Raw genomic sequence first — 12,844 nt, 5'->3', positions numbered from 1 at the left:
GAGAAGTATAAAAAGTGTTTACAAAAGTATACTTTAAGTTTACTTTAGAATCTCTTAGGTAGATCTGTTACAGCTTCACCATCAGTTTTTCCGGAGGTCTTCAACAGTCACAAAAGTTTTGGTTGATTAGACTTTTTTTTATATCCCCCTGCAATTCTTTCCATTAATTGAAATTTCTTTAAATCCACATTAACATGAATTCAACACACTGTAGTAAACAGATAAATGGAGGCAGAAGATGTCTTTCAGTCATCAATGCTCACATTCAGTGACACACAGAAGCTCTTTCAAGCTGGGCACCGTTTCATTCACAACACCTGTCCCATCAACCAGGAATCAGAGTCAGAAATACTTTAATAATCCCAGGGAGAAATTACTTCTGTTACATTACTCCATCTGTAATATAGTGACCATAGGACTAGTTTGATATAACATAATTTCATACAATACATATAGAATTAGGAGGTCCCCACTCCATCTCACCATCAGTTTGGGGGTCCTTGGCCTGGAAAACGTTGAAGACCCCACAGTGTATTTTACATATGTATGTCAATAAAGATAGAAAAGATTAAGGTTGTATTTGATATGTTGGATTTAGTTCAATACTTACAACTGTTTACTAACAATAGTCAATAAGTTAAAGAATGATGTGTACTATTGGCACCATGCACAAAGGAAGTGAGATGTGGATCAAACTGAGTAGAAACAAACAGAACAACTAAAAGATGATTGAAGCCACATGTACTACCAGATGCCTGCAGCTTTCCACAGCAACGATCAGCTTCAAGTTCAATATAGTAAGATGGTAGAGGATAACATAAACTGAGTCTTTATGTTCCTTTTTTAAGCCTAAACTGCGCCCTCTGGTGATACATTTGCTGAATTGTCACGGTCAGGATCTTAGCAGTAGAAAAAGACAATGACATTTTTCATTAAATCCAGATAAAAAAAAAATCTACATTTTCTATAGTGATTGGTAAAATTATTTATTTATTTTTTTTAGCTGATAAGAGACATAAACAAAAATCTTATTTCAAAAATAAGGGGGAAAAAACAGTATATTCAAAGGAAAAAACAAAACAAAGTTTATTTTTCCTTCTTTTTCAAGATAAGGCAGTTTAATATATATTTTGGCATAAAATAGAACTGTGCAAACATTTTAAACCAAATGCATTATTTTCCTTCCATATGGGACGTTCTTTTCACCTTTTTAATTAGTTTTGTTAAACTGAAGTGTTGATAAATGTTGATTAAAAAGTCCTATCAGCCTGGTACGTTTAAATTTTTTAAAATACCTCTTAAATTAATCATTTATAAATCAAGTTTAATTATTACATTTAATTAATTACCTTTTTTTTTATTCATGATTAAACCTTTAATTAGAAAAACCTCAGATCACGAATGACTGTATGAGAAAGAAAACATCCTTTTTTGTAGCTTTAGATGGATGCTGTGTTAGTCATCTCCTCCACAGATCGCCTTGATGCAATCGCCGTACTCTCCTCCCACATCAGACTGCAGAATATAACAAAAAAAATTAGTTTAAATCACATAAATAAATAAAAAATATGCTACATTATTCTGCATAAATTGTTTTGATAGGATTTATGATAACGGCTATGTAAAGAGAAGCCTTATTTAATTGTTTTTAAACAGGTATATCTAAAACTGTGAGCCAGGGTTCAGATTTAGCAAGTCATTAAAAAGTCACAGGTCTTCATACACATCTGTGATCAAGACAGTAAGGTTGATTGAAGTTAATTAGAATTACTTCATAAAGGATATTTCAGTAAACAAAAACTAAAAACAGGATCTGTTTTTAGTTTTTAATTTGGTTAAGATGAGGGTTGTTACTTTTTCACGATTTGTAAACAGCAATAAAAGTTGAGTCAGTTAGAGAGAGTTTGAACTGAAATCAATTAAATATTGATGGTCAGATGGAGTAAATATAAAGTTTGAATGTTTTTTTAATTTAATTTCTATTGTTAATGAGTTAAAAAGGAGAAGCAAATAAAAAAACCGAGGATCTCAAACAAACTCCTTGGTTACCGGTAATGCTTGATTTCATTAAAGTCTATATTGTTGTTGGAAGGCAGCAAATTAATTCCAATCTGAATATTCCACAAGTTTTTAACTTGGTTAGATTTGACTCACTGCTAAAATAGAAATGGAGATGAAAAAAAAAATGATGAAAAATGACTTTAAATTTGTCTTTGTTGTCTGACTCACATCGAGGGCAGAGAACAGAGATTCTTCATAGAGCTTCTTGAACTCCGCTCTGATGTCCAGCAGGTCAATCTCAGATCGGCTCACCAGGATCCGGGTTAGAATAGATTCATGGGTACCGCCCCCCTAAAAAAACGTCAGGTGATTGGTACAAGGAAAATAAATAAAGCTTTTTAAGGATTCCTACATACATCTGATGAGGTTTTGTAATAAGAAATAATCAGTATCATTAACATACAGGGGTCCATAAAAGTATTTACACCTCCTGATTATTAGTGGAAGGGAGAAGAAAATTATACAGTGTGGATGAATGGAATATGAACATATTTTTACTGTGAAACGCTAATGCGTACTGCAGGCAACTGCCATGAAATTAGAAGGCAGTATCCCTCTGTGTTTATTTTAATCTTCATATTAACACAGCTGCCTTCTGAAGGATTTATGATGACAATAGGTCCAGGTCATAAAACAACCAACACTCAGCCATCCACCAGAGCTAAAAGGCAGCCGGCAGGAGTTGCAAATACCCAAAGAAGGGTGGATATCTATTGATCATGCATACCACAAATCTTCTATGGATGACTGTCTGCAGTTCCCCTTAGTGGTTTGTCATATGTCATATAGAGGCCAAATCTGTTTAAACCTTCTAAAAGCTGAGCCTGGTTCTGATGGAGGATTCTTCCTTTTAAAAGGGAGTTTTTCCTCTCCACTGTCTCTATATGCATGCTCTGCGGAAGGGATTGCTTTTGAGTCAATGAGTCGATGCAATTAGCTTGTTTTCCTTAGATAAAAAAGCACTTTGAAACCAATTAATTTGGAATCTGTAAGGTGCCTTTAAATGAGACTTCTTGTAAAGTTGCAATATATAAATAAAGTTAACTGAAAAATGAATTAAACTGAAACTTAATCCTTTCTGAAATGTATTCTATAGAGCTCATACATAAAAACCTGTGTTAAAGGTAATTTCACTTTACCCATAGTGAGGTATGAAAGAATGGAATAATCTGCCAAAACACATCCTGTTTGCTAATAATTTCAATAAATTTAAATCATATCTAAAACAGCATCTATCAAAATGATATAATTGAATCTTATATTCATTTATATTTGTGTGCGAATACGGTATGTATGTATATGTGTAGGTATGTTTACAGGTGTAAGTGTAGAATGCGTTTTTTAATTTGTGTATATTTTTATGCCCACATGAGGGCACATATGTATGTGCAAATGTTTATATATTGTATATGTATTTTTAAATGTTTTTTCTTTTCTTTTCTTTCCCTTTCATTTATTTGTTGTATTCTTTGTTTTGTTTTTAATGTATATATTTTTCAGGACCCCAGGAAGCATAGCTGCAGTATAGCTGTAGCTAATGGGAATCCTTCCAATAAAACTCAAACTCAAGCAATTTAACTATGCAAAAACAAAATATTTCTGAAGAAATCATGGACCGTCAGCAACTTGTTCGCTAACTAGCCAAGAATGAGGTGTGATTTCCAAATGGAAACAGCAGCTGATTACCTTCATGCTCTCATGCAGGAGTTCTGCAAAGTACACGGGTAAACTCTTGGCGCATTTCACTGCACAAATACCAAGTTACAGAAAAAGCGAAGTTAGTAGAAATGGAGCACAGCAAATGAAACACTGCCAGGGCAGGTTTGGGTTAAGTATTTCTTCCAGTGATTCTATGGTCCAGTTTACCAATAGCCACCAGCAGCTCCTCCAGCTCTCCAGTCATCTCTCCTTCGATGCTTTTTTGCAGCGTCTTTCCACTGATGTTCAAGTACTCGAAGAAAGCTGCAGAAAACAAAGCCTTGCTTTACTATTCTTATAATGCTGGCGACCCCAATGGGGTTATAAATCCTTTATTAAACGAGGTCTGACTCTGTCTGAGCTGAGGAATGCTTCTTCTGCAGAGGATCTCGATAAACTTGGACTCATCTGTGCCCCACTTCTTCTCCCCGGCTTTGTAAAGGGTCTAAGAGAGAAAAAATACAAACATTTGAACTTTGTAACTCCAAAATATAGACATTTGTACTATTTTTGGTTCACTTATGTCTTGTACTCTACCTCAGCATCTTGCTTTGCCTTTTCTACGTCTACAGAATTGTCCTCATCTCTCTGAGCCTGGAAATAAAAGCAGAACTTTAAGGATTTCATCTCTGCTTAATGATGTACTTCCATCATTATTAATCATCATTGTAGGGTAAGTTTGTTAGGGTAATTTTTCCTTCTTTTTACCCCTGCCAGGATGAGAAGCGCTTTGGATAAATCTCCAGAGTCTTCGCTCTCAAGCTCATCCGTCAGCTTCTTCTCTTCTTCTGCAGAGAAAGACATAGAATCAATAGAATAGGGTTGAGATTCTGTTTTCTACAAAAAAAAAGAAAAGAAAAAAAGGAATAAAACTAATAATGCTGCCAAACCTTTTAAGAAGACCTCCTGAATAGCTCTGATTTGTTGGTTGGTCCTGGAGGCAAATATTTCAATCAGGATTTTCTCTTTTGTACCGGCTCCCTGCAAGGCAGAAACTTTGTTTTACGGTTCAGTTTAGACCTTTAAAGCTTATATATTGTATGTTTATAACTCAAAGTACATGGTACAATGATAAACTATTTTAAAGAAAAAAAAATATTATAATATATTTCAGTAGGAAGCAGACTTTCATGGCCCGTATGACTTCATGGCAGTCAAACGCTGCTGGGGGAGTGATAAGCGCCACCAGAAGGTCTTCAAAGTCGCCACCGGTGTCTCCTTTCAGGTCTTTTTCCAGCGTCTGTGGTGCAAACAAGGCTGTCAGTATTTAAAGGTTTACTTTCACTGTGCTCTGCGCCACCACACCTATGCAAATACACTCCACCGCCACCTGAACCCAGGTAAGATGACCCAACACAGAACCTGATGGCTGATTGTATTAAACAGCAGGAGAATCTGAGCAAGTATGTAAGGGAAACATAATTACAGACCATCTAAAATGAATGAGTTTCACATTTTCCACATTAACTTTAAAGATATTCTTCCTGTAAGGTATTTAAAGGCTTAATAATGACTGGAAACAGATGTTTCAGCAAGAATTCAGTCTGAATTTTAAATCTTTGGTTTTGCTTATATACCTCCTGTTCCCTCTTTTGATCCAATGATCAATGATACATTCTATTTGTAGCAAAAACCAAAAATATTAGAGCTGCACAATATATTGTAGGTGTTATTACGACCTTCCTTCATATTCTAGATGTCTCTCTGCTCCAACACACCTGATTCAAATGATTGCAATTACTCCCCCAGCATCAAGTACTGAATACTTTTAATCTTTTAATTCATTTAAGTAAGGAGTGTTGCTGCAGAGACACACCCAAAACACACCCTGAGAGCTACTTCTCAAAGGACTATTTAAATCTTGTGTAATTCACTTGGCTGCAATAAGTGTTTGCAAATTACTTAAGAGGCTTATATATTATAGGTGTGACTTTGACTCAGTATTATTTTTGTAGAAGGTATACGTGGTAAAGTTATTAAGAGAATGCTACATCAGTCTTTGACGAGAAGATATAAAGCCCTGTCGCTGTTATGGAAATAATTGATTTAATATACTGTAATTGATATCATCACAGTGACACTAATACTGTTTTCCTGATATCCTGCAGCCAGCAACATAAACAGCATGACATAAAATTGTAAGGATATAAAAATAACCTGCAATGTGCACATTAAAAAAAAAAAGAAATATTATGAATTGAAGCCTATTTTCTTCTCATGCCTACAATGAGTGATTGTTGAGTTAGTCATGTTTAACATTGCTATAATAACACTGGAGAATCGGGCCTTTCCTTCATTCTTCTTCCTGCCTGGATCTGCCCGTTTAATTTGCTTTCAAACTAATTTGTTTATAGTGAGGGGAGTGCGTAGCAGGGGGCGTTAATCTAAACAAATCATGCTTTGACATTTTCCAATCTAACACTCTAGTTTCCATCATGTTCACAGGGAGTTTCACCCTTTAAAGTCATACGGAAAAATGGAAGAATGAAAGAAATCTTACTCTGCCAGTCTCTTTTTCATATGCTTTACAGATGAGCTGCCTTTGAGCGTTGCTTCTTTGTGTCAAAATTTCTATCAGGACCTTCTGATTAGTTCCTAAAAGTGTAGGAGAAACAGGCTAATTGTTTAGTTTGATTGATTCCATGAGAACAAGTAAAAAAAAGCAGGTCTGCAGCTTCTCCTCCACTGCCATGAGCAATCTATACAGCAGCAAAAGCAAATAAAGACAGTTTGTGCAAGTTTATTTTGGATAGAACTTAGCTGGGTTTTAAATTTCTTTTCTTATTATCAGTTGAAGTTGAAGACTAAAACCAAACTGTTTAATAAACTGCAAAAAAAAAAAAAATCTTTAAAAAGCAATTTCTTTAAGACCAAAACTAAAATAAAAAAAAAGTGGAACAGCTTAAGACATAGAAGCTGAGAAAAAATAATATTTCACATCAATGAATCTGAGACACAGAAATAAATAAAAACAGCAGGAGAAGTGTAACAGAGATACATCCAGCTAAAATAGTCAATGCTAACCTTTAAGCTGTCACATCCCGTCTGAAGGACGAATATGGCGCTTCATAATTAGCAGCCTTATACGTAAGGCAGCATGTGGCTGTAGGCTGCACCCCCCAAAGGGTTAAAGAACAGCAGCTAATCTAACTCATGCTTTTGCAGATGTTTGATCAGGTGTGTTAACAGGTTAAAACAAGAAATTACCATGTGGAAAACATCTTTAGCATCTTATGAACGACAAGAAAAATAAAAAATATATACTATATATACATAAAATACTGTGGAATATAACACTATAACTCATTCTGTTTTTTATTATATTGTTCAACCCACACAGCAGCCTCATACCAATATCTTATCTATCATCAGGGAGTTTTTGAAGACAAAGAGCCAGCATGTATATGTATATGTATATGTATATATATATATATATATATATATATATATATATATATATATATATATATATATATATATATATATATATATATATATATATATATATATATATATATATATATATATATATATAAAGTTCAGCATCGAGTTTCAACCAATAAAATAAAAGCAAATATACTCTAAAGTGATTTGAGGATTTTACCGAATCCTTCAATGGCTTCTTTCAGAGCTGCAGCATCTTCTTTAGCATCGAAATTTGCTTTAGGCTTGATGGTTCCTCTGTGTCCGTTCTAAAGAACATATCCATTTAACCGTTAACTACAACCCAGTCTTCTGTCTGTCATTTAAAACTCAACAAGGTAATGGAGGGAAGGACCTACTTGAGCAGAAGACGACACAGGTGAGTTCACAAGACCCTCTAGGTCATCCTGCAAATAGGAGATGTTTTAACATACCTGGGGGGGATTTTGAATAACATTGAAAGCACCAAATAAGAACCTTTCTCACCCATAAAGATCCCATGATGAGGCGGTTCTTCTGTTAGACATTAAAACAAAGTCTAAGTGACATTTAAATATTCATTAAATAAGGCCCCTCTTTCAATTTTCAAAAATCAAACATTTATTCAGTTTGTTCAGTCATTTGTAAATGTATGCTGTATCTCACTGTAATCTGAATCAAAGGTAGGTTATATCAAACATACATTTACTGCCTTCACTGTGTTTTAAAAATGTATGTAGAGAATGCGACGGTTTTTCCATGGAATGTAACATCTTATCTTTGAGTAGCAAGAAAAACAGGAAAAATGCACATCATTGTGTAAATGGAAAATAGCTTAGCATTGGACCAAGGCAGCTGAAAGCAGCTCTGCTTCAGGGATGAGACTGTAAAATGATTGAATGCCAGGCTCTTTAACCCTACTTACAACAAGTAAACTGGTAAGAAAACAGCAACTCACAAGGAAAACTAACAAATAAAGAGAGAAACTCACCTTTTTCTTAGTCTTTCAAATAAAACGTTTCTTTTTGCCACACCTGCAGCTGTCGTGGAGACTCCAAATCTACCTGTAGAGCAAACGGTTGGCCAACCTGTTTGGCATGTTAGGTGACGCCTTCAGGGACACATCAGCTAACACAGTCCCACCCCCTACTTTTAAAAGAGCACAACCTATAGAGCTATGGCTGAAAGTATCAGAAGTGAAAGTAAATAGTAATGGCAATGAGAAATGTATTTTGCTTCTGTGCATAATGACAACATGCCTATTACAGTAATTCAGTGTAGTTGGGCAAAAACTTACTTCTACTTATTTTATTAAAGTATACACTGCAAAAAATGTCCATCTAACCAAGTATTATAATATTATATCTGTCCAAAAAATATTTTTGATCTTCTTTTAAGGTTGCTATACTAAGTAATGTCGCACCAATGCCAATTTTTTGCCTCGACACCTGGCTGTGCTGTATCGGTATCAGCCAATGTGTGTGTGTGTATATATGAAGAACTAGATACTACTTGGATGTAAAATAATTGCCATCATGGCTTTGTCAAGCTGCTGCCTACCTTTGTGAAGCAGGAAAAAATCTAATACAAAGTAAATCCAGTAGAACTTTATATTGCCTACCTGGAATGGGTGACAATAGTTGAATAAACTTTTGGCTCTCAAAATGGTATCTGTGCTCTATTTGTTGGTGTAGCGCTTTCTGTCATCTATGCTAGATTTAACGCTTCGGGTTCGTAAAGCTAGCTGTAACACCCCATGGTCCTGCCAGTGAAACCGAGTATGTCTGACCCAGAAATACGGACACTTTCTAAGAATAAAGAATTTATTCTTTAACTCAAGAAATAGAAATTAAACTATACCACTGTTATCACTGTGGGAACCACATTTAGACCCAAATGTCTCTTTGTTACCCTTACTAATATTAACACAAATAACAAATAAAAGTAAACCAGACTTTTATCAACCTACTGGTTGATAAATAGGGACTCTCCCTCAGTATTAAACACCTTGTTAGCTCAAAAGTAACTTATTTATAACTTTCCGGACACATAACATTTCTTATTTATAACCACAAAATGTACACCCTAACTGGTACGGTTTAAGTGGTGGGCCCACCTAACAAAAGAAAACAAATAAATGCCGGCAAAATAGTCATTCAAACCCCCCGTTGCAGGCCTGTTATTGACTCCACTCACCCCGGGTCCTCAACCCAAATGATGAAGGTAGGTTCCCAACGACTCCTGTCTCCTGACAGCAGTAAAACCCCGCACTCCTTTATCCGCGAAGGCGAAGAAAATCCAAACCTCGACCCAACTGATGAAGGTAAGCTCCCGACGACTCCTGTCTCCTGACAGCAGTAAAACCCCGCACTCCTTTATCCGCGAAGGCGAAGAAAAACCCAAACCTCGACCCAACTGATGAAGGTAAGCTCCCGACGACTCCTGTCTCCTGACAGCAGTCGAACCCAGCACTTCCCAGCACTTCCACACCTCAACCCACCGCTGGTGCAGCAGGTCTCTCCGGATCCACCGTCTCCTTGGCAACCTTCCGTTTCAGCTCACCGAACGTGTCGCTCTCAGTCCGGCAGCCGTCCTTACTCGGTCCTCCAACCACTCAGTAGTGACATGGGTGAGCAAGCTTTTCTCACACAACGGCTCACTCAAAGTTCCAGCGGCACTCCGCCAAGTCTCCTCCCCGACGTCCTTCCCGCACACACTATAATCCTCTCTTTTTCCTCTCTCTTTTCTTTTCGCTCTCCTCTGTCCCGCCTCCCGGCCAATCAGATTTTAGGAGAATAGCAGTTGCCCAATAGCAAAGGTCCACACAGCATCCTTGTCTGTCACACCTCGTGTTGAGGTGTGCTTTCCATATAAACTATACCATGCTTGTTCTCTCTTAAAGAAACAGAACACCACATTTTAACAACACATATTAACCAGTCTTTTACTTTGACTTTTTAAGTTATTTTTCTCTCACCATAAGTCTTGGATATTATTATATCTTACTTTAAGATATTAATTTACCGACATTAAATTTGTTAGCCTTGTTATTTTTAAAACAACAATAACACACATTTCTGGGAACCCAGAGGGTTACACCCTCCCCTGGCTAAATGTCTGGATGTCCCCATCAGACAACTCTCTAAGTGTCAAAAGAGTTGAGAAACTCTCCTAGCTGGGAACCCAACAGGTTACACCCTCCCCGGGTTAAATGTCTAGATGTCCCCATCAGAATGTTCGGTATGCAACCAACTCCCAAAACTGCAGCTTGCTACTCTAGGAACCGGGACATTGCAGGGCGGATGACAGACAATAGTGGGATCTTCCTCAGGACCTGTGGTTATATATATCCTCACCCCTCTGTGCACAATGACCAATGGCCTGTCTGTGGGCTTTTCAGGCTCGTCGTAGCTCAGACGGATGACAGGCTTAACCAGTCGTTTAGCAGCAGGAACACTGGTAGAATGAACTTCATCATTAGATACACTAGATGTTGGGACGTCTCCCACCTCCAGCCCTGTGTCCGCCACAGGGTCCTCTGACGAAAGTATATCTCCCGTGTCCTCTTCTACAACTGCGCCGTGGTCAAGCCCTCCCTCCTCATTGCATGACAGAGTTGGTCCGCCAAGGTCTCCTTCAGAGATGACATCAGATCTGTCCTTAGCAAGGGACAATAACTGGACAGTTGGAGGGCGTGTTAACCAGGCATCCTGGACAACTCCTCTGCAGAACTGCCGAGGGACCTCTTCATTTTCAGAATCCTCATCTCTCGCTTCCTCTGCTGAATGCTGCGCCTCAAACTTGGCTTTAGCTACATCAGTGGACCTGGTTGAAGGTCTCCGAGGCAGGCAGCTTCCTTCAGTGAGGTCTGGAATTCTCACCAGAATCCCTATTGGTAACAGATGATCTCTGTGCAGAGTCCTTACTACCCCGTGTCCACTTTCAGGTTTCAACCGATACACAGGTAAGTTAGGGAGCTTTCCAACAACCACATATGGTTGCGGATTCCACTTCCCCTTTAACTTGTGTTTGCCAGAGACTCCCAAGGCTCGAATTAGAACCCGATCTCCTTCCTCCAGGTTCTGAGCTCGAACCCTGCCATCGTAGCTTCTCTTGTTTTTCTGATGATTCTTGTTGGAAGCCTCTGTCGCAAGATGGCAAGCATGACGGAGCTCGTTTCTCAGTTTGTCCACATATTGATGATGTGTAATGTCTTCTTCTCCAGCTTGAGACAAACCCACAGGCAGACGAGCCTCCCGGCCAAACATCAGGAAGTATGGTGAATATCCTGTGGCCTCATTACGAGTACAGTTATAGGCATGAACCATAGAGGCCACATGCTGACTCCATTTTTGTTTGTCCTTTGGCTCGAGAGTGCCCAACATAGACAAGAGAGTGCAATTAAAGCGCTCTGGCTGGGGATCCCCTTGGGGATGATAGGGTGTAGTTCTTGATTTCTTTATCCCCAGCATATTAAGGAGTTCTTTTATCAGAGAGCTCTCAAAATCACGCCCTTGGTCAGAGTGGATTCGGCGTGGTAAGCCATAGTGCACAAAGAACTTTTCTAGCAGAACTTTAGCAACTGTAGTAGTTCTTTGGTTGCTAGTGGGTATGGCCTGAGCATACCGAGTAAAATGATCGGTAATAACGAGAACATTGGCCACCCCACGAGAATCTGGCTCGATAGACAAGAAGTCTATACAGACCAAGTCTAATGGGCCTCGACTTGTGATCTGGTGCAGGGGACTCGTTTTGCGAGGCAAGGTCTTGTGAGCCACATAAACCCCACAAGTCTTGACATAATGCTCAATGTCACATGCCATTTTCGGCCAATAGAACCGATCCCGCACCAACTCGGTTGTTTTTTCAATACCAAGGTGCCCAAAATCATCATGTAACTGCTTTAATACTTGCAGCCGATGTTTTGGAGGAAGCACCAACTGGAACACTTCCTTTCCTGTAGGCCTTATAAGCCTCCTGTACAACAATCCATTCTTTATCTGCAACTTTTCTTTCTCTCGCTGTAGCAGAATGGCCTCCTGATGCTCAGTCTGGAAGCTACAGGGCCAATGTCCAGATTTTATCTCATTTTTAATCTTTCCAATAGCTTCATCTGAGTCTTGTTAATTTTGTAGGTCGGACAGGCTGAACTGTTGTACTGGGTTCTCACCGAGAGAGATAGGGTACACATACAGATCAGGAATGGCAGATGGGGAAACACCCAGTTGATCCACACACCGCGTGTTTCCAGGGAACCCGGCCACACTTACAGTTTTGCACAGAGCTTTCACTCCAGATGGAGGTATCCACCCCTCCTCTTCAGAGTTTGCATTTCTGGAAAGCAGGGCAGCATCAATATTCTCCCGACCTGGTCGATACTGTATGCCAAAATCATAGGTGGACAGGGCAGCCAACCATCTATGACCTGCAGCACTTAATTTGGCCGTAGTAAGGACATAGGTCAGTGGGTTGTTGTCGGTTCTCACAGTAAACTTGGCTCCGTACAAGTAGTCGTGCAACTTATCGACCACAGCCCACTTAAGTGCGAGGAACTCGAGTTGATGGACGGGATAATTTCTCTCAGAGTTTCTCAGCTTTCGACTGGCAAAGGCTACAGGACGCAAGCCTTCTGGATGTTCCTGGTTGAGTACAGCACCCAGTCCATCAAAGCTGGCATCTACAT

General features: G+C 38.6%; 1 protein-coding gene across 1 annotated transcript; it reads right to left on the bottom strand.

The window, feature by feature from the left end:
• Positions 1 to 1,085: 1,085 nt before the first annotated feature.
• On the bottom strand, positions 1,086 to 8,266 carry anxa3a (annexin A3a). The gene is made up of 14 exons (XM_038288105.1): positions 8,153 to 8,266; positions 7,669 to 7,698; positions 7,542 to 7,589; positions 7,364 to 7,451; positions 6,260 to 6,354; positions 4,886 to 4,999; positions 4,650 to 4,740; positions 4,468 to 4,547; positions 4,297 to 4,353; positions 4,111 to 4,204; positions 3,928 to 4,023; positions 3,748 to 3,806; positions 2,230 to 2,352; positions 1,086 to 1,515 (listed from the first exon to the last, which is right to left on the bottom strand). The coding sequence occupies exons 2-14, from the start codon at positions 7,681 to 7,683 to the stop codon at positions 1,456 to 1,458; spliced, it is 1,020 nt and encodes a 339-aa protein (XP_038144033.1). The 5' UTR covers positions 7,684 to 7,698; positions 8,153 to 8,266; the 3' UTR covers positions 1,086 to 1,455.
• Positions 8,267 to 12,844: the final 4,578 nt, after the last annotated feature.

This window comes from Cyprinodon tularosa, unplaced genomic scaffold (genome assembly GCF_016077235.1).
Source record: "Cyprinodon tularosa strain WSP-4 unplaced genomic scaffold, ASM1607723v1 ctg249, whole genome shotgun sequence".
In the NCBI taxonomy this organism is placed as follows: domain Eukaryota; kingdom Metazoa; phylum Chordata; class Actinopteri; order Cyprinodontiformes; family Cyprinodontidae; genus Cyprinodon; species Cyprinodon tularosa.
The sequence above is the reverse complement of the archived record's forward strand: the minus strand, read 5'-3'. Positions and strand labels throughout refer to the sequence as shown.

Excerpts from the sequence above, each read along its gene's own strand:
- anxa3a (XM_038288105.1), bottom strand. Across the intron at positions 5,000-6,259 it reads ATGAAAAAGAGACTGGCAGA|ACGCTGGAAAAAGACCTGAA; the intron begins GTAAGATTTCTT and ends TTTGCACCACAG. Across the intron at positions 1,516-2,229 it reads CTCTGTTCTCTGCCCTCGAT|TCTGATGTGGGAGGAGAGTA; the intron begins GTGAGTCAGACA and ends TATATTCTGCAG.